Source organism: Etheostoma spectabile, chromosome 12, assembly GCF_008692095.1.
Source record: "Etheostoma spectabile isolate EspeVRDwgs_2016 chromosome 12, UIUC_Espe_1.0, whole genome shotgun sequence".
Classification (NCBI taxonomy): Eukaryota; Metazoa; Chordata; class Actinopteri; order Perciformes; family Percidae; genus Etheostoma; species Etheostoma spectabile.
The window spans coordinates 22,705,967-22,728,623 of NC_045744.1; the positions used below are offsets into that span (position 1 = coordinate 22,705,967).

Below are 22,657 nucleotides of genomic sequence, written 5' to 3' on the forward strand. Positions count from 1 at the left end.
TTAAAACGGGTCAAATTTGACCAGATTAAGGACAAGATTAAGATTAAGATCAAAGGAAACTGATCTCTGCAGTGAGAAGGTATCATGTATAGACAAACAGCTGCATGTTCCATGTAAACGAGGTAAAGAGAGTTACTGCAGCACATCTTGGATGTTTATTTCAACTGGAGGCTTTCTTTATACCGAGCCTTGTCCTGTCAGTGTGTTTTTCACCCTTTCTTAACGATATCACACTCATGTAAACACACAGCACACACAGTAGTAGTATAGATGTTTGCTCATTTGCATAGTAATGGACTGCTGCATTCCAAAGCAGAGTGACAAAAGCGTTGTCTCTGTGTATGTGTGTTCCTGCTGTTTCTCAGCTCTATGGCAGCCATAAAACAGGAGTTCTCATCATAACAGGCCCTCCTGAAGGAAAGCACTGCAAACAGACCCTCGTAAAGACAAGTCCTTTTAAAGAGTTTTACCGGGGACTAAAAAGTTTTTAAACCCCAAGGTGGGGTTTTACTTTAAAACCCTTTAAAAAAGTACTTTTCCCCATCTATTGACTTTTTGGGAAAAGTATTGTTCTTGTCAAGGGTTGTCGTGTGTCCACAAGGCCGCAGGGGAAATGTTTTTTACTGAGGGGAGCCGAAATAAAATCACAGGCGGCCCAAAATGGCCCTCGCGAGAGACTGTCCCAATTTTTTTTAAGAAGGAAGTTCCTGTGCTTTTTATTTTAATCGTGGTGGGTTTCGCCACTCGTCTGGATCACTGTAAAGGCGCATGTGTAGGAAAAACCCTTTTGCGTCCTTTTTTAAATATCACTTTAAAAATATTATTTGCAAACATCAAAGAAAATTAAATGTATCATTTTCTGCTCTCGGCTGCTTTCAGTATTCGGAAATACAGATTTAAAAAAATTGAAAGGAAATATTTCCCCATTTTTTTTATTAAAAAAATGAACGAAATGTATGAAAAGCCCTATTAAAAAAAAAAATTTTAAAAGATATTTGGCCCCTTCCCTGTATACTAGTGGGGAAAAGTTTAAGGGTTTTTTTCGTTCCAGTAGAAATCTAAAGCCCAAAAATAAACCCCAAAAAATACTGAATATTGCTTCAGATTATTTTTACCCAAACGGAAAAGGTAGGGGGAAAGTCACATTTCCAGTTTTTTTAACTTCATAATTCTAAGTGATTTAGAATGGTTTTTGAGGCTTTCCCCATATATTAAAAAAAAAGGATGGAGGGAAAAAAAATGACAGATGATTAGATAATTGACAGTTGCCACATGAATGAAATCCAAAAGTGCCCCCCCCCCCTTCACCAAAGGACACTGTGACATCACCATACAGGATTTCAGGTCAATGATTTTCAAACTGTCGCCTGCTGTGGGTTGGGTCTGCTGGTGTCTGATAAAAGCTGCTCATGATGTGTCAGGTCTCTCATCTTCCTCCATCCTGCCGACCCCCCCACCCCCTAACACACACAACCCACCCACACACACACACACACACACACACACCACCACACACACACACACACACACACACACACACACACACACACACACACATACACAACCTCCAAGCCCTTGCTGTGGTTATGTAACATTGTAAATCCTAAAGTACCATCTGGTACCAACAATACTATCTATCACTAATTGTTGTTGATGCACATGGAAACAATCACCAGATCTCGTTCTCTCTCTCTCTCTCACACACTACACACACACACACACACACACACACAGACAGACACACACACTGAAAAGTGTATTCATTTGAGGACTTTCCTGCTTACATGTCTAACCCAAAAAATACAGGCCGAGACAAAATGAGCACACTTTAAAGTCTGCAAGTGTGTGCAAATTCAACTAAGTCTCTTCTGATGGATAGCAAACACACACACACACACGCACGCACACACACATTTCAACATCTATTATCTCCCCTTTGTTAAGATTAAAGCAGCTCAGGTTGCACGGGGGATTAGACTGGTTGGGAATTGTAATTGCTGGGAACGAGTCACCCAGCGGTGTGTGTGTGTGTGTGTGTGTGTGTGTGTGTGTGTGTGTGTGTGTGTGTGTGTGTGTGTGTGTGTGTGTGTGTGTGTGTCTGCGTGCGTGCGTGTTAGGGTCAAGCACAGGAGGTCAGGGATTACATGACCCACAATGTACATTACTGTTGTGTGCTTGGTCAGTTTTTGTGAACTGTTTCACTCCACTAAAAGCCTGCTTGTGACTGGCTTCAGTATAATGCAGGGGAGCTCAGAGCTTAAAAATCTTTATGATTCACATCACAGCCTGGATCTCCTTTAATTTGCACACAACAAAGGTCCCATTTACTCTGTGTTGTCCAAACTATTACCCTTGATATACAGCATGTAGGTCACTACATGGACACACATGGTTGAGAGCTTTTGCATGTACAGCCCCACCCCCGCACACCCGTTAATGTTGACACCGGAGGGGACAGGCGGGATGAGGAGGCAACTTTTTAGATGATGCTAATAATGTCATGCTATCTGCCTTGATTAGAAACATTAAATGCAAACAGTGCTCCATAAAATTAGACCCATGCTCATCGTAATGATCATCCCAGTAGCTGCCCTGCAACAAGGTATCAGTGCCAGTTAACTGATTCCAGTCAGTAACTTTGCTGTCATATTAAGCACGTTTACATGCAAACTTATAATCCACTATTATTCTGAATATGACAATATTTCAAATTGGAAATGGTTCCTGTATTCTGTTTAGATATTCCACATAAGGCCTTGTCCTAAATAAAGCATTTTCCAATTAAGACAGGTAGGATATTTTCAGATTATTCAGGTTTTAGAAGCATTCTTTGAACATGTATATATGAGCGTTGGCATTGCATAGTTTGTCCACCAGACGGCGCTCTACAACGTCCCTGTTGGCAACACTGTGTTTTTGTTCAATGGACTTTAAGTTTCATGTCTTAAGTTTGTATTTTTATACATTTTATTTAGCACAACTTTAATATATTTTGATGTTACTCTTTTCTGTTGTGACAATAAAACAAATTATCACATTATTTTAGTGAGAACTCATAAATAACTACAAATAACTCATGTTTGGCAAATTTGTTTATGTTTTGTAACGCGTGTCGGCCGATTTATCGGCATATCTGATTTTTAAATAATCAAATATTTGTAGCGGTATCGGTCCTAAAAAGTCTTTCAGTAGACTTATAATGATTATTAAGCAATTTGCTTTCTGATTCTGTTATTCCGATGCATATTGACGCATATTTGGTGGCCTTTAAAAAAACACAATTACAATCAGGATCAGGATTCAAATGTATTGGAATAGTCGAGAACAGTTAAAAACTGAGACTTTCTTTGGTTGAAAAATTATCTTTTAAATTGCTGTGTGAATTGAGCCATTTAATGGCTCAATTCACACAAGATCGAAAAATAATTTGCCTCTACCCATTCACTCCCGTTCATATCTTCTCATACATAGGTCCCATGGACTGGAAGTAGAAGGGCGTGACTTGGATGAAGCCAGTTTTGTGCGCTGCTTTGTCACTTTTTATGTAACGGTCATTTCTGAAAGTTTTAGTTCAACATTTGAACTGTTTTTCCCAGACAGCTGTGGTCATTTCTGTGGTGCATCCAGTGCTACATCAAACCACATTAGTACTGCCCACTGCAGTAGAAAATACCTTCAGGTGAAAAGCTGCAGTGCAACACTAATGAGACTTCTACACCTTCTTATTACTTTGAAGTAGGCGAGTGCGAGGGAGCACTGAGTTACTTCTTTGTTTACTCGAACGTATCAAAAGTTTTGTCTATTGTTTTCACACCCACAGAGAATATAACAATTAAAGGGTAGAGTTCCTAAACTAGTCACTGTAAAGTATGTTCATGCAGTAGATTGTTTAGATAAATAACCGATTTATCATTTTGTTATACTCAGTGATCCTTTAAAATGCATTTATGTCTATACAATTCCATAAAAAGTACAACTTTGAAATTATGCATTATATATTTATATGCTCAGCTAAAGTTATAATGAGGCTTCAGCACTGCGTTAGGGTTAGGGTTTTTCAGCAGGGCCCTTGATTTGTAGATAAAAATATTTTCAAGCCGGGGGGACCTGTAGATATATATATATATATATATATATATATATATATATATATATATATATATATATATATACACTACCGGTCAAAAGTTTGGGGTCACTTAGAAATTTCCATTGCACTCCATTATAGACAGAATCCCAGCTGAGATCGGTTGCCTTGTTTTTTAACCAGGGCAGCAGTTTTTAGATTACATTATGTGCTTACAAAATTGCATAAGGGTTGTCCAATGTTTTCTTAGTTTTTTTTTAAAATGATATCAGATTAGTAAACAGAATGTGCCTTTGGAACATTGGATGAATGGGTGCTGATAATGGGTAATGTAGATATTGCATTAAAGATCACCCCCCCCACTCAGATCAGCTGCTATCCTGTCTATAATGGAGTGAAATGGAAATTTGTAAGTCAACCCAAACTTTTGACCGGTAGTGAAGGTATTATAGGCCTACAGTATATGTAGATATTAATTAAACTTATTTCCATTTATATATTTAATTAGAAAGGTTGCAATGCCACACAGCTCTATTCAAACCTGCTAGTAGATCATTACCTAGGCTATTGTATGCACATTTTTGTTTTTATTTCACACTTGCTTTAGTAATGTCAACGTCTGTTTCACATGCCAATAAAGCCCTTTTTGAAGTGGCTTGAGATCAGCTGTTTCTCCATGAAGGGGCGAGAGAGAGAGAGAGAGAGAGAGAGATGCGCAACAATCAGCGGAGACATAATGCAGGAGATTCATAATTGAATCTGGAAGGAATTGTGGTCCCCGCTACATATTTTCTTGTCTTTGTTTTGGTCATTTTTTGAGCTTTGTGGTGTAGCTTTATCGTCTTTACGTTCACACGGCAGTCCTTCACAAACAAAATGCTTTGTTAGGAGTGCATCAGAACCATGCATCATTTGTTTATATTTAGTGTTCGCCCCCCCCCCTGTCATAACTCTGGGTTCCCAAACTAGGTGGCGCCCCCTATAGTTTGGGAACCACTAGGTTAGGGTTAGGTCGAGTTTCAGGTTCACGTGTATGCCCCTATCTCTCCACTCAGACTCCATGCTTCTTGCTCTGTGCTTGCCTCTTTGGCACAAGCGTGTGAGTGAGACACATTCTGAGCTGGAGAATCTCTTTCTGTCAGTTTGGTGTTATTTTCATTTCGAAACCTCTTTGTTCTCGCGTGAGACCACGCTACGCAAACTAATGTGAACCCATGAGAGCTGCTGGTCTTTGCCTGAGGACTTGCACTGCCCTCCATAGCTTATTAATGCCTGCTATTTTTTTACGTGTTGATTTTGTGTTACTGTGTTGTTGTTCAAAACATCAGAGTGCTGGGTGAAGATAATTAGAGTCTTGATAATAATACATTTATTTAATATAGCACCTCTTACAAAAGTGATCTTTTTCTCCTATACGGCAGGTTTAAAGGTTTTTCTCTTACCTTGACTCTGCCGTCATCTGCAGAAGCATCACGTGATGTTGCTGTGGCGTCTACTGTGGGTGTGATGTATTTAGTGTGTGTCCCTCTACCTGCGTGATGGAATGACGCTGTGTCGACCCCCCCAGGGAACCCCCCCACCTGACGTCCCCCAGACAGCAGGGAGAGTCTCTGTAGAACTGCATCCCAGGTGTGGGAAAGTTATGCTCCTTCATTCTGGTTTACAGTTCTGGGGGCACGCTTTGGGATCTCCACTGCCTCAGCAATCCAGCGATGATATTTGTTGCTTCCTGTTCGGAAGTCTTAGCCTCCTTCCAGTTCATGATGTGATTTTCCCTTTTGCAGTGGTCTGAGAAGGCTGATTTCAGATTGTCCTGCTCTGCCTATTATTTAATTATTTAGTGCTCCAGAGCTTTTCTTCTCACACTCTTTTTTTGTGTTCATTCTTGTGTGTACTAAAGGGTCTGCCTGTTTCCCCGATGTATGTTTTATTGCATGACGGGCATGGGTTCTCATATATCACACTATATTTTTTCTCCAAGTCAATCTGGTCCTCAGGATGTACAAGAACCTGCTGCATTGTGTGGTTTTACGGGTGTGTTTATGTGGTGTTTGCTGATCACCCTTTGGATGGTCTCAGGGATCCCTCTGGTGTATGGTAGTGAGACCATGCCTCGACTTTCTCTCCTCTTTTCTGTCTTCTTTCTTCCTTCTTCTTTAAGCCTGTCGTATAAGAAAAAAAAACACTTGTAAATTTAAATAGTAGACTAAGTGAACTTGTTTGGATCATGAGCATAAAGTGCTTCAGAAGAGTAAAATTGTTAAAAAATAAGACGGAAAAAAACAGTAAAAGGTTTAGGGTTAGGTATTAGAAAAGCCATCTTGATGGCTTCCTCCCCTTTGTCAGACGGCGCGGTAAGGGTTAATACCAGTAAAGTAAAACTTAAACAAAATTACAAACATGAGTCAAAGGCCAGTTTAAACAGGGGAGTCTTTTGATCACAGCAGGAGTGCTGGGGAGAGAGTCAGAAGGCTGTGTGACCGCCTGCTGACCACACACACCATCTGCCCTTCATACACACCCATCGTTGCTCCTGTGTATGTGTATGTGTGTGTCCATGTGTGCAGTATGTGCGTATATATTGATGTGTTGGTATCATTGATCTCTGCTTTGTAGCAAAGGGCTGTAAAGCCTGTCTTGGTTGGATGACGAGCTGACTGCCTGGATACAGTGGATGCTGAATAGCTGACGTCGCGGTGTGGGGCTAAGAAAACAACAGCTGGCCCATTATTTACCTCATTAATTATTGTATTCATCAACATCAGCATTAACGCAAGCTATTGCCATCAAAAATAATCTGTTTTTACCTGAAGTTGTAAAACTCTTGCTGATAAAGCTGCAGCGATTATTCCATTGGTTGTCAACTGTTTGATAATCAATTCATCGAGCAAATAAGTTAATATTCTCTGATGTCATTGTCTTTCACAAGAATATTTTCTTGCGTCTTCACTTCTGTGGGACAGTAACCTGAATATCTTTGAGTTGTGGACAAAACAAGACATTGGAGGACGTCCTCTTTGGCTTTGGGAAACCCTGATTTGACTTTTTACAATTTCCTGACATTTAATAGACCAAACAACAAATCAATCAGTCGAGAAACTATTGAACAAAATTATCACAGTTTTTCAGACAGGATAACTATCTTCAATCAACTGTCCTTAGGCATTCTTATAATAACCAAAATATTCCCATGCTTCAGACGTAGTCCTCTAAGAGGGCTGATAAATGTCCTGAGCGCCGTCGTCTCCTCCTTCCGCCATGATTCCAACTTCAGGAAATGCACGTTGGAGGCTACGCAGTGCGCCTGCGCGGCAACTTCAGGAGCCTCGGATGAAGCTGGGAAGGATTAAACACGCGGTTTCCACACCGTGGTAATCAATGATATTTTAAATGAAAACAACAATTGTTATTGTCAACATTTTTAAAGTAGTTTACCGTTACACCGGTAATCGTTACATGCCTGGGTAGAAATTTGTTTCCTTGTGACCGTTGGAAATGAATCCATTTTCAGTATTTGCATGAAGCTGTCACTTCTCTGAAAACACTTTGATGCTGTTGCTTTTCCTCTCCTCTCCTTGTTTTAGCTGGAAAAGGAAGTGTTTACGCCATGACTTGCCATTAACAGTCAGTAAACGACAACAGCTGTGCTCTGTCTATGCGGCAGAAACCATCAATGACATTTCCATAAATAAATCCTGACGATAAACGGCACGTAGCGTCTCCCTTTTACTTTGCCCGGGCAGTTGGGGTTCACTTGTAATAGGGCCTCACTGGGATGTAATGTGCCCCTCGGCCGCTTTACTGGAGGTCATGGGCTCATGTGCAAGGATAAATGTCAACAGCTGATCGCAATTCAACATTTGACTTTGCTGTCTCAACCAAACAACCAATGTAAATGTCAAGTTTTATTCTGTAAGTAATCATATAAACAATAATTGGGCTGTTGATGATTCATTTTGTATTTATATTATGGCATCATGTTAGCTAGCTTTACACAGACTGTCCGCTTATTATTGTCTTACTAACACATTGGATTTAGATATCAACATAATAATGTCTATTTACATGATAAATGAACAAAACCTCTGTTTCCTTTCCTCTGTTTTCGTATCGTATACGACTGCTGAGTAGGGCTGGGCAATATAGACAAAATCAAATATAACCAAATTCTTGACCAAATACCTAGATGTCGATATTGCGACGATATTGTATGGTTGACTATTGGTGCTTTAATTAATAAAATGTTATTTACACAATGAGATTTTTGATAAATAATCTCCAGAAAGGATTTAATGACTTAGTGGGTAAAGGTAAATAATAGAACAGTCTGGTAAATTCAGAAATCACTTTACTCAGTAAAGTTTACTTTAATGCAGCCTATAAAACTAGGAAAAGACAACACTTATCTTTGTTACAACATTACAATATTGAAAATCTAAGATGATATCTAGTCTTATATCGCAATATTAATATAACATTGATATATTACCCAGCCCTACTGTTGAGCACAGTCATTGTAATTGGTCCAGTGTTACACAAGACAAGCGGCAATAGTAGTTATTGGGCAACTGTGCACCTTCAATGTATATCGACAAAAAGCGCTTGTTTTGCCACTGGCATGCTCAGATCATGGTTCTAAGTCTCGGACAACCTTATTGAAAGGATTACTACAGAGCAAGATCATTTCTATTTAGCCTGAAACAAAACCCCAATCACTACGGGTGCAGGAAGGAATCCTGGAAACACGTCTAAAAAAAGGGGCTCTCTACAAAGTATAGAGTGTGGTCTTGTCCTACTCTATCTGTAAGGCCAGGCAGCTTTATGTGTATAGCACATTTCAGGGGAATTCAAAGTGCTTTACAAAAAATTGCCGTACAAGAAATTAAACATTAAAGAGCAGTTAAGACAGTTAAACATTTCAGATAAAGTAGCAGAATTTATGCTGCTGGTATGGGGCAGCGTATAAGCCGCTGCCCCATACACGTTATCGGAGCGCCATAATCATTTGGTGGACACCCACATTGACCAATACGGTCGGCATTCTATAGAGGCAGAACCACATGTCTTTACCATCTCATCCATCCACCACGGGCCCCGCAGGAACCACGGGACTTTGTACTCTGGTTGCCTATACCCAAGAGTGGAAGTACTTCTCTTTACACTACAAGATAGTCGTCACTACAAGGCTTAGTTTAATCACGGCAAACTTTGCAAAATCCTGAACATGAATCCTGACTATTCATTACAACCCCAACCGGCCCCGTCAGACTCCACCTAGCAAGTGTGCGCATGCGCTACAATGCAAGCTGCCTGTTGCAGTGCTCCATCACTGGTGCTACTGTGACACAGAGTTTCCCTTCGGGGATCAATAAAGTATTTCTGAATCTGAATCTGAAGAGCCTGGGTCTGTCTGAGGTTTCTTCCCAAAGGGAAGTTTTTCCCCGCCACGGTCGCACTGTTGCTTGCTCTGGAGGGAAATACTAAAACATTACTAAACACATAACATAAATTACATAAACTAGTAAATTATAGAGTGTGGTCTAGACCTACTCTATCTGTAAAGTGTCTCGAGATAACTCTTGTAATTAATTGATAATATAAATAAAACTGATTTTAATTGAATTGAATAGTAAGTATATAGTATAACAGTAATATGTAGTTGAGATCAACATGTCTTTATAGATATGAAAACTCCTGTTTTCATGGCAATGTGACTTATTTTAAATCAGTGTTATCTAGTTTCCTCAATCATAACCCACTTATGATGTTTACATGCACCAAGCCAAAAACTGGGCTACGGACTGGCTGGGTTCCTGCTGCGTTTCCCCCCAGACTGAATGTCTAATAAGCTGACTGACTGACTGACATGCAGGCTGAAGTGAAGTGGTTAAATGAAATTGTGTCTCCATGTTCCTGATTATTGGTCTATATTAAAGAGAATGATTCATGGTCATGTCATACGGATCACAAAAAAGTTGCCAAAAAAGTTCACTCTTTAAAAACTAGTCAAGTAGTCAAGTGTCTAAAGTCAAGGTGCAGCTTTCTGCTCCTCGTTTATGGTTTATTCATAATGAGACTTCACACTCCCAAGGACCGGGGACTGGACTTTCTGACATGTCTGTGTGTGTGTGTGTGTGTGTGTGTGTGCGTGCGTGCGTGCGTGCGTGTGTGTGTCTGTGCGTGCGTGCGTGTGTTTTTGAGGCAGAACCATTGAGAGTGTGCGAGTTAAAACTGGACAGGTGTTGTGGATGCTGTTGGCTGCCTTCAGATGGCTGGTCTATTCTGATGGAAAGAGGTGGCTGGGTTTGTACTTGTCACACACACACATATACACACACACACACACACACACACACAAGCTGCGTGGTGGCTGACATTCTCCTTTTTCACCTCTAATTGGTCCTCTGGGAGTTGTCAGAGGTCTCAGTGGCTGTCTGCAAGGTGGCAACATATACACACACACACACACACACACACACACACACACACACACACACAAATACACAGCCATGCATCAGGAGAAGTAGGAGATGGAGGCGACAGAGGAAGAGAGATGCTGTGATTGTCACCTTAAGGTCAGGAACATTTATCACGGTTTGTAGGGACAAAGGAGGGAGATCGGAGAGGAAATATATCACGTTGGCCTGTGCTGCTGTTCTGAACTGGCTCAGACTGTTGAATGAATCCAGACTGCTTTAATTACAGTGTCGCTGCTGTTCTGAGCATATCAACTCATACACGCCACCTAGTTATGCGCCAGGCCACGGAGTGCTTGCTCTATTCCGTTGGCTGCAGCCCACAGAGGCTTGTATGTGATGTGATGTGCAGAGCTCTGATTGTGCATCTCGAGTCTCAGCATAACATAATTGAATCGACTCAGTACTTCAAATCTGTGTTGTACTTGAACTGGAACTTAGTGTTTCATCATAAGGACCCCGTATTCTGTGATAGCTCAATGTTTGCTTGCCTCGTTGTTGTGGAAAGGCTCATTAGGCTTTTGCTTTGGACTGATGTTATTTAGTAGGTTGTAGATTGTCAGTTCTCTCTTTTACTCGGACATCTCCATGAGCGCTTCTGCCACCCAGAGTGGACAAATGCCTAACTCGCTTCCTTGCCTTGGCTACAAAAAACATGTCCGTTGTTCTGGAAGATTTTACCCTAAACGCAAACACTGCTGTTATTTATTTGTGTTAGGACAATGCACATTATTCAACATATCGGTAAATGCGTAATTTTCAAATGAAGTCCTAGTTAGCCAGCATCCATATGTTTATAGTGGGAGGAAACCGGAGCACCAGAGGAAACCCACGCAAACACGGGTAGAACATGCAAACTCCACACGGAAAGGCCCTGCCTGGACCGGGGATCAAATTGTGCAGTGCCTATTTGCCGTGAGGCAGAAGTGCTAACCACTGAGACACCAATTATGAGGTGTAGTGCAACAGCCGGTGGTCTGGACCCCAATTTTAGGACAGAACATTCCTCAGTATTTAAAATAAAGAAATTGGTTTTCTAGCCGAATTTTAATGAAGATTTATGAAAGACCATTTTAATTTAGAATCACCACTATGCTGCATGACCTACTTCAGCCCTCTCATTATTTTTAAATGAGGTTAGCGGCGGTGCCAACACAGGGGTCGCCGGCAAAAAACACATAGGGCAATGCAAAGTCGCTGCATTGGCCATTCAAGTATGTGCAAGCCCACATTTAAAGGTTTAAAGATTGTGTTATTGCTGTTAATTTTAGCGCTTTTAACGTCTCTCTTTCCGGGTCAAAAACCACGTCAAAGGAGAGCGGGCAGTTCTGACCTACCGAGCATGCCCAGACTCATAACCTAAGCTTAGCTTGGTTAAAGGTCCATGCCATGAATATTTCACTTTATGACGTTTTTTAACATTATTATGAGTTCCCCTAGCCTGCCTATGGTCCCCCAGTGGCTAGAAATGGTGTTAGGTGTAAACCGAGCCCTGGGTATCCTGCTCTGCCTTTGAGAAAATGAAAGATGGGCCGATCTGGAATCTTGCCCCTTATGACCTCATAAAGAGCATGTTTACCTCCCTTTCTCTGCTTTGCCTGCCCAGAGAATTTGACCCACCCATCAGAGAGAGACATTATGGCTTTCAAATGTGCAAAGTGGCTGTTGGTCAAGGCCACACCCTCAGCCTCCACCTTTTTTTGTATGAAGCTTCAAGTTTATTAATAAAGCGCACTTTGTTCTGCCAACCTGCCTGACTGGTCTCCTGCATTTAGGTCCACCTACAGTACCAAACTCTCCTGTGTGACTATTGGAGTAAAAGTTTTAGTATTAAAGTATTAGAAACCATTATGCTGTGTTTTACACAACGGACCCCCACCTTCGCAGCCCCCTGCGTTGTGTTAACAAAGGGCTGTTCTCTGTCTCTAGGCCGCTAATGGCAAGTGCCCAGTACAGGGCTTTATTTCGGATGGTCCGACAGTTTTTGGAGTTTTGGAGACAAGAGCCACATATTGGACGCAAAATGGCTCAAGCGTGATGTGTGAATCGTTCAAAAACGCAAAACACGTGCCTCGCCAGTGACTCACAGAAACATTCCAGATATCTAGCAGGCTAAATATCTGCGGCTGCCGGTTGGCATGGGCCGGTTACTGGTTGACGGTTTCAAATCCACTCAAATTTTCCTTCACACCGTTCCTGTGGTATGAGCGTTTCTTCATGAGTTGGTAAGGGCAGAAAATGCAGTTTATAAATCCCTCTCCCTGCCTTTGTGCAGTGTGTTTATATATTGTGTTTTAATTTACCCAGACATTTCAAAATAATACATTTTAGAGCTGTAATTGCAATACTGTAGAATCGTGATATTTTGGCTGATGGTTATCAAACGGTCACAATCTTATACCACCCCGTGCCTAGCTGCCATGGAGCCACAGCTCCTTTAGAAGCTGAATTGCCACCCCATTTGTATATAAGGTAGCCCCGTGGGTGTGGTCAGAAAGATGGCCTGCACATTCTTTATTAATTTCCTCCTGTAATCTTAGTTTAACTAATCTCTGCAGTGGTTGAGTTTGTACAGTTAAGTAAGCCCTTTGAGCAGATGGTGCTCTAGATCAACTGCTGCAGCAACACCCTGTCAACATGTTTCAAAGTCCGTTTGGATAAAAGAGGAATCACAGCAGAGTATTTGGAAAGTTTCCAATTTAGTAGCCAGTATGATTTTCACACATAATAAGCCTGTTGGGGAGTAAGCAGTGTGGCAAGATCGCTACCGCAGTCTTGCAAACTGTTGGCGGGTTGGTTTGTGTACCACAACCATTGCAACGCACAGAACTGACTGTAAAGTAGTAAACTAGTCTTAACGACTACACATAGCGCTTTTAATTAGAACAGGAACCATTTACAAACATACACTGTGGCCGAGGCCGTACAAGGTGCCACCTGCTCATCTGATAAACACTCACACACAATCACGGGATTCAGTGTATTGCCCAAGGACACTTTAACGTGGGACCACAGATTGAACCGCTAACCTTTCAATTGACAGGCAACAACTCAACCATTGAGCCACAAGCCGCAACGGCCTCCAAAAGCCCAAACAATACAGGCAAATCCCACATGTCTTAATCAGAAGATTTCCACATGGAATATGCTGTTTTCATAATCTGTACCAAATTCAGAATATTGTCATATTTGGAATTATAGTGCAAAGTGTGGATGTAAACTGCTGTGATTTTGGTGCTGACTTCTTTAGGGGTTAGACTTAGGCCGACAGTGCTTTCGGTGACTTCACACACATTCACATACACACTAGAATAATTATGCGATGGGGGAAAAGTCCCTTTGAACCGAAAAACTTGAAGGCTCCAGCCTCTTTCGCTGCACAATAATGGAGCGGTGAGGCTCGTTAAAAACCGAGTGAAGGCGTACAGCCAGAATCAATCAGTCTCCTGTGTGTTCTTCACCTGATTAAATTAAAGCCTTTTCATACAGCGCCAAGTTAATGGGACTAATGCAGTACAGGCAGAGAGTGGGGAAGGAAACATTAGACAGAACAAGATAGAGACAAGGAAGGGCAAGAGACAGGGAGAGAGCAAGGGAGACTACTTTGGTATTTGTCAGTTCAGGGCTCCAACAACATCAATAACATTAAGCAGATTAAATATCTTTACAATGCAGGACATGAGAATAATGCAACTGTATACTTTAATTGGTCAGAATAATGGTTTCATTGGACTATAGGAATTACAATGCTTCAACCGTGCTACATTTGGGTTGTGATTGCTAAAGGGTGAAAACCACTGTTGCACATCAGGGCTGCACCCTAGTGCTGTAAATGTGAACTGATTATCCTTCAAATCAAGCTCAGCCAGCTCACAATTAGCATTAGTTAGTTAAATTAATCAGTCGGTTTGTCATCACGTCTGTTTTTCTTCAATGAGCAGCCTCAAAGAAGCACTTCACTCTTCATCAGGGCTGGGTATCGTCCCCGATTTCCTGAATCGATTTGATTCCAGAGATAGGGACTCGAGTTTGAGACTGACTCGAGTTGTGACTTCAGACTTGACTCGAGACTCGTCCTCAAAAGACTTCAGGCTTGACTCCGACTCGAAATGCAGGATTTTTATTTTTACATCATCTGATGAGCTGACCGTAACCTTTGACCTACCCACGTAACACGGAATATGTAACGTATCTGCTGTGCACGGCCACACGTGAGGGAGGACAACAAACATGTCAACTGCTTGTTCCATTCATCACAAACTTTGGCTTTAAACATTTCGGCCAACAAATAAAAGAAACCCCGAATGCTAAATATGTGGACTCTAGGTCAAAGACTTGAGACTTGACTTGGACTCCAGCTCAGTGACTTCATCACATTTCCTTTGCAAAACCAATTTAGCTTGGATATGAAAGAGATTCATCGTTTGTTTTGATTTCCTCTAACCGGGTGCATTAATAAAGTCAGAATCAGAATCAGAATCAGAATCAGAAATACTTTATTGATCCCCGAAGGGAAACTCTGTGTTGTAGTTGCACAATATTATAAATAGTGTAGAAATACAAGAAATAAAGAATATAAGGAATTGGATACGTACGGTATTTACATAAAGGAATGTTATTATACATTATTTACATAATTCACATAATTAAGGATTTGGAATGGTGAAAAGTTAAATAATAATAAATAATAATAATTGTGGTATTTGAGATTGCACACATGTCAGGCCAGTGTTATTGCACAAAACAGATAATACAGATAATATTGTCCAGTTTCAACCTCTATGTGTGTGTGTGGTGTGTGTGTGTGTGTGTGTGGTGTTGTTGTGTGGTGTGTGTGTTGTGTGTCAGACACTTAGAGGGAGGAGTTAAAAAGTTGATGGCCACAGGCAGGAATGACTTCCTGTGGCGCTCTGTAGTGCATTTGGGAGAATGAGTCTGTCACTGAAAGTGCTCCTGTGATTGAGCAACAAGCCATGGAGTGGGTGCGAGACATTGTCCAAGATGGCATGTAATTTGGACAGCATCCTCCTATCTGACACCCCCGACAGAGAGTCCAGATCCACCCCCACGACGTCACTGGCCTTGCGAATCAGTTTGTTGAGTCTGTTGGCGTCCGCTACCCTCAGCCTGCTGCCCCAGCATGCAACAGCAAAGAGGATAGCACTGGCCACCACAGACTCATAAAACATCTTCAGCATTGTCCTGCAGATGTTGAAGGACCTCAGCCTCCTCAGAAAATAGAGACGGCTTTGGCCCTTCCTGTAGAGGCTTGAGTGTTCTTGGCCCAGTCCAGTTTATTGTCCAAGTGCACTCCCAGGTATTTGTAGTCCTCCACGATGTCCACACTAACCCCCTGGATGGAAACAGGGCTCACTGCTGCCTTGGCTCTCCTTAGATCCACCACCAGCTCCTTGGTCTTTGTCACATTGAGCTGTAGATGGTTCTGCTCACTCCATGTGACAAAGTCCCCCACCACAGCTCTGTACTCAGCCTCGTCCCCCTCGCTGATACATCCAACCACAGCAGAGTCATCAGAAAACTTCTGAAGATGGCAGGACTCTGTGTGGTAGTTGAAGTCTGTGGTGTAGATGGTGAAGAGGAAGGGAGAGAGGACAGTCCCCTGCGGGGCCCCGGTGTTGCTGACCACTCTGTCTGATACACAGTGTTGCAGGCGCACATACTGTGGTCTGCCAGTCAAGTAGTCAACAATCCAGGACACGAGGGGGGATCCACCTTCATCGCTGTCAGCTTCTCACCCAGCAGGGCCGGCGGATGGTGTTGAAAGCACTGGAGAAGTCAAAAAACATGACCCTCACCGTGCTTGCCGGCCTGTCCAGGTGGGCGTAGATGCGGTTGAGCAGGAAGATGATGGCGTCCTCAACTCCCAACCGGGGCTGGTAGGCGAACTGGAGGGGTCCAGAGAGGTCTCACCATGGGCCGCAGCTGTTCCAGAACCAGTCTCTCCAGGGTCTTCATAATGTGGGAGGTCAGTGCCACGGGTCTGTAGTCCTTGGCGTCACTGGGACGTGGCGTCTGTGGCACAGGAACGAGGCAAGATGTCTTCCACAGCATGGGGACCCTTTGGAGACTAAGGCTCAGGTTGAAGACATGGTGAAAGACTCCACATAGCTGAGAGGCACGTAATATTCTTTACATTAAGGATTTACCCCGAGGCAGTTGCATTAATGTACTTTTTAGTTATTAGTCAACACATTAATGTGCAGCTCTGTACACTCTACGGTCAGTGAGGATTGAGTGACATTTCATTCAGATATGTTGAGGTGAGAGTCAAAGTGACTTTTAAAACGGCCGTGCCAGTTTTTCCCTCTCCAAAATGTAGCCTACCTTGTGTTTTGCTGTGCTGTGTCAACTCAATGCAATGGCGTACACTTGCTTGGAAAGATTTTTTTTTTTTAAAAAGAGCATTTTGCTTGTTACAGCAAGACACTGACAGAGCTCTGTGTGGGAAGATAAAAGCACACTTCCTTTCGGTGTTGTAATTGCTGTGTGAGCGTTCCTTCCAGATCCTTCAACATGAATGCGTATGGATTTATTGATCCAGTGCAGTTTTTTAAGTGCACAAAGGCAGTTCTTTTGGAAAGTGTCTTTCAGGTGCTATACAATCACTAAATCAGTGGTCAATCACGTTCAGTCATGTTTGAGGGAAACGTTTATTTAAATCCTGAAATGATGCATGCAGGAAGGGTACTTGTTCTGTTAAATATTCACCTTAACCACTGTTGTAATCCCACCTACAGACTATGTAACCAGCTCACAACAGCAGAAAGATGAATTTTATTTCCTGTGAACAGGAGAGAGAGAGAAACGTTCTGTAAATGAGCCTTAAACCTTTCTGAGTGGTTCAACCGAAAAGGATTAACTCAGTAAATATCAAAATTGAACGGCTAAACGTGACGATTAAACATTTAAACCTGGATTGAACCCAATGAATTTAATGTTGGCAACAACAAAAAAAGTCTTATTTTTAATCATCAAGCATTAATCAGTCTCTCCAGAAATGGAAGAACATTAATCTTTCCTTATTCTTACCAATTTCTCCAATTAACGCAGGTTTCTGAAGCACATCTACGAGCCACAGTCAATTAAACGTGCTCCAAAGCTGCTGGTGGCTCCGCTGTGTTCACCATCTTGTCTCTTACAGAGTCTCTGTACAGAGGCTTATCAGAGCGTGTTAGCTGAAAACAGCTGGCTGCTGCTACTGGAAACCAGGTGGATAAGACCTGAGTCAGAAAACCAGCACATTGAGCTAAAAAGGACAAAGATGCACCATAAAGCTGAAACATTGCACGGCAGCTGAATTCTCGCAAGAATATTTCTTAAAGTTTTCAGCAGTGATCAAAAATGAAAACCTGCGTAATTCTGCGGACCGTCAGTGGTAACTGCTTGTGGTGGACATGTGTTTCTGAGTTTAATTTAAACGGTTTCAAAATCGGCGGAAATTCTGTGTCCGCAGATTCCGTCGGGCCTGAAAATCCATTTTGTCAGGCTTCAACCTTCAAGTATCTACAATAACCGCTTGTCTTTGGTTCAAAACAACAGCAGCCGGCATGAAGTAGACAGATGGTTCATCCAATCACCTGCCAGGTATTTAGTGCCTGCCCTTGTCTAAGCTGTTTCTAACGATGGCTTCTCAAATGGTTCTGTGTTAACAAACTGCAGAGTTGGTGATCATTTCCCGTGGGTTCATCACTAAACTCAAATTATACATTTACATCCATTGTCAATATGAAAAGCATCTATTAGTGCAGCTTTAGAGAGAAAGGTCTTCAAATCTATCTGCTAAGAGAGGGCTGTTAGGAGATGGATGTCTTGGACAGGAGACGCTTTAAGGTCCCGTTCTGTAAAAAGTGAGATTTCCATGTCTTTTTTATTTTAAAACAGGTTGAGGTGTTATATAGTAACTGTGAAAGTATTGAAATGCTCAATCCACAGAGAAATGCACACAGCCTGTATTTAGACACTGTTCCTTTAAACGAGCTGCAAGGACTTCTGTAGGGTTGTGATGTCACAACTAGACTGTATATGGGTAGAAAGTGCTGCAACAGTCATTCCCCGGCTGCAATGACGGTGCAGTGGCTCTGAGAGAATAGATGCAGAACACTCGGAAATGTTGACCAATCAGACCATTCTTGGATGGGGGCTTAAAGAGACAGGTGCTAAAACGGAGCATTTCAGACAGAGGGCGAATGCAGGTATATTCAGACAGACAGTATGAGAAAAACAAAGTGTTCTTTGGACATTAAAGCATGTAAACATGTTTTAGTAGAAACTCCAAACACAAGTATGAACCTGAAAATGAGCATCATATGGGACCTTTAAAGAATTACAGAAGATAGAGATTGTGCACTAAGGTATTCAGTATGACCTTAATAATGTAAGGTACATTGTGATAATATCTTCCTTATTGTGTGAACACACATCTTGATAAAAGGTTCAGTAGTCGTAGCTTGTGAGGATAAGATGCCTCTTACCTTATCGTCAGCATCGTCTTCTCTGATGTCGTGATGTTCTGTCTCTGCTCTTATTATTACAGCCTCTCTGTGGCCTTTTCATTGGATTTCTGCCTTTGTTGTGTTAATGTCAAATGATAGTCTGACTCCATTGCTTTCCCCGTGTGTCACTAATGACTGTACGGCCGGGCGGTGGGAGTGGGAGTAGGAGTACATTTATGCAACGTTCTCTTTATGCCAGGCAAAAAGATGATGCGTTTATGTAGAGACAACCATGGTAAATGGGAATATTTCACGTTGTCAGGGGACAAAAAGGATATGTGAGTGTGTACAAATTGTTTTTGAGTTCACGAGATTTAGAGAACTCTCTCTGGAACTGTGTGGGTGTCTCATTTGAGTTTTCACTCTTTGTGAAAAGGTTCATCCAAGGTACTTGGCCCTTTTGATTTACTGTAGCTGTTGGTGAACTGGGATCAAATTATACACATCGCTCATCGTTTGCCGGTGGGCTTTTAATTTGAAGCATTTGCAGGAGTGCTTTGACTGATGGAGCTCAACAGCGATTGAAAACGCAAGCGAGTAGCCGTTGGGCTTACGTTATTGTTTCATCACAAATCATGTACCGAGTACTACAATAAATTGTATTAAGTACTTGCTAAACAATTATTTGTAAAGCCTACAATCGGTTCTGATATACCTTTATATACTATATACTTTCACCAGTATGTTCATGAAGTTGGTATTACATTTTATTATAAATGGTGTTTAAAAAGGTCTTAAAAAGCCTCAAATTTAACTTGTGGAAACCTCGGGGTACCTCCTCAGAATTGCAATGCTTAGCCCAGCCATGTACTCATTACTGTTGCTCTACTTCTTTTACAGCCCCTTACCCAGTGCGTCAAAACCTACAGGACTATGACTGATAGAGCCTTCGTCCAATTTAAGGGGATCCAGTTTGGAAGATAAAACATCTGTGACCTGTGCATCCTACACCCCCTCCAGATAAAATGAGGACTATCTCATTGGGCGTTGTATGGCTGTGTCTTGGCCTGTCCCTGGATGCTTTGTCTTTGAACGGACAGAGAAGAGAGACAGTAGATGGAGAGAAAACTGCCCCAGCGATCAGAGGAGACAAGCTGCTCAGAAGAGTGAGACGCGGCTGGATGTGGAACCAGTTTTTCCTGCAGGAGGAGTATACAGGCAGCGACTACCAGTACATTGGCAAGGTAAGCGCCGTGCCACCGCCTCCATTTTTACTAACAGTGAGTAAGTCCCATATTCTATTGATCAGTACATTATTAGTAATGGTGAATATCCATGAAAAAGGCGACAACATCATGGCAAAAAGTATTACAAAAGCTGTAAAAATTGAAAAAATGCGGGAAAACGAAGGGATGAAAAATTGACAAAAACGTTGAAGCAACAAAAACTTAATTTTACTACTTAAAGCTAAGACTGCTGCAATACTTTTACTGCAAGAAGCTGTATTTTTACAGCTAAAGCCACTTTGTTTAGGTAAAAAATACTTTGGCGCACCCAGTGGTCCTATTTAAACTAAAAAAAGCACTTTTGCGAACAGCAAGACCTGCTGATACACTCATTTTCTACAAACAAAAACGTATACTACAAAAGTAATCTAAAATATGTCATACTCACACAAACATTCTACACACAGGGGCTTTAGCGGCTTTCTCCCAGTGGAAGTGCAGAGTACCCTGAACGCACAGTACAACGTGTATTTGAGGTTATTTTGGATGTGTGTCAGAGCTCTGTGAGCGCCGCCGCTGCAGCCGTGTTTCCTCACCATGCCACCATGAGAAGTTTTCTGAACACAAATAGAATCTCTAAAATTGCACCGGTGTGATATTTTTTTGCAAAACCTATACGCATTCAGGGCAAAGAGGCTGAAATTCTGACAGGAAGAAAATGGCAGGATAGGCAAAAAATATATAAATAATATTTAGATAATAAATCAGGAGGGTGTCGGATGTCTTACATGCACACATGCATGTACATAATGACTCATGTGGTTCATGTGTTAATGTCAGTACTATCGTCCTCGTCCTCTTATTGTTATCTACAGTATGTTATATGTTGCATATAACACCATTTCAATAACATCCACATATCACATTTCTGTCTCAGTATTCTCCCTCTTAAAAAGACACAACCACATTGGCATTAATGAAATTCCATCTGTTTCCAAAGGGAAAATTCAAGAATTGCAAGGTATTTGTGTGCGTTACAGCAATATTTGCTATGGATCCGATACCAAGTAAATACAGTGCCAATATAAAGATGGATGAATTTTCATTACCTATTCCCTAAATGTTTTCAGGATTTACATTTGGATTATTGATAAATTAAAACCAAGGACAGAATTGTATATGCTTGTAAAAATGTGTTATGTTACCACCGTATCTTTCAGCCTCTAAACAAATCATACATTCATTTTCGGACTGAAAATATAGCCACACAACGCTTCTCTTCCTCTCTGCCTTCTTCTGCTCTGTCTCTGTCCTGCTTTTGTGTGTGTGTGTGTGTGTGTGTGTGTGTGTGTGCTGCCGGGCCTGGCTTCTTGTTTGCTTGTTTGCCTGGCGCCCCTGAGTCACGTGACGGTACAACATCAAATCACAAAAAAGGGGAAGGCGGAGCAAAGTGTGTCTGCTCTGCGATGTGACAGGAGCAGCACATGCACAGACAGCACAGGTCGCCTCTTTGATGATCTTCAGCTGGTCGCACTAGAGGGAAACTGAAACTTTATTATGGATCTCATTACAATGGTTTTGATTAATATCAATACAAAGGTTGGTATGGATAATATCAATATTTGTATCGATCCGCCCACCACTACTGCAAAGGTTAATTAATTAGTTGTCAATGAAGCCACGCAATGGTGTAAAATAGTCTCAGGAAGGAACTTGTTCTGTGCACCCTCCAAAAGATAAATACCACATACAATATTAAATAAAGTGAACTGTGCACACATTACAGTATGCTATTTAAACTAGTCCACAGCAATACAATATGTCCAAAACATCCCAGTTAGAAGAACCAAGCAGGCCTGCTTTGTTGCACAATCTGAATTGTTGTTTTGCGAATCAAACTGAGTTTTTCAAGGCGAAGGACATCTGGCACCGGATTTTCTGGCAATATTCCAGTAGATGAACGTCGATCCAGACTACTGATGCAGTGCCGTTATTACTTCACAGGATAACTATTGTTAAAATACAATAACATCCAAACACAAAAATGAGCGAGCATAAAATAAGAAATAAAATACCAATGGAAATAAAAGATTATAGACATAAAAACCCAAAGTTACAAACATGAGACAAAAGCGAGTTTTGACAACCGAGGCTGCTTTTTAAAAGCATCAACGGAGACTGCACAAGACAGTAGGAAGGTCGTTCCACAGAGTTGGTGTCACCCCTTCAAAAATAACGGCCACCTTAGTTAGAAAACCTGAGTGACCTGTTAGTGATGTAAGGATGGAGCAGGTCAGATATAAAAACAATGACTGGACATAAAAGTTAATAAAATGAACGCGATGTGCCTCATCTCAGTTATTATTAGTATTACTTCCAAAATCTGTCTTTTTAAGGCCCTTACTGAAGCTGTAG

At 41.6% G+C, this 22,657-nt stretch overlaps 1 protein-coding gene across 2 annotated transcripts in view; it reads left to right on the forward strand.

Annotated features, from left to right (window-relative positions):
• The window catches only part of LOC116699636 (cadherin-6), an 82,871-nt gene that overhangs the window by 11,818 nt on the left and 48,396 nt on the right, over window positions 1–22,657 (forward strand). For both annotated transcript variants that reach the window (XM_032532318.1, XM_032532319.1), the window contains exon 2: window positions 19,917–20,260. In XM_032532318.1, coding sequence (XP_032388209.1) covers window positions 20,042–20,260 — 219 coding nt within the window. In that variant the 5' untranslated portion in view covers window positions 19,917–20,041. The remainder of the gene's footprint in view (window positions 1–19,916; window positions 20,261–22,657) is intronic.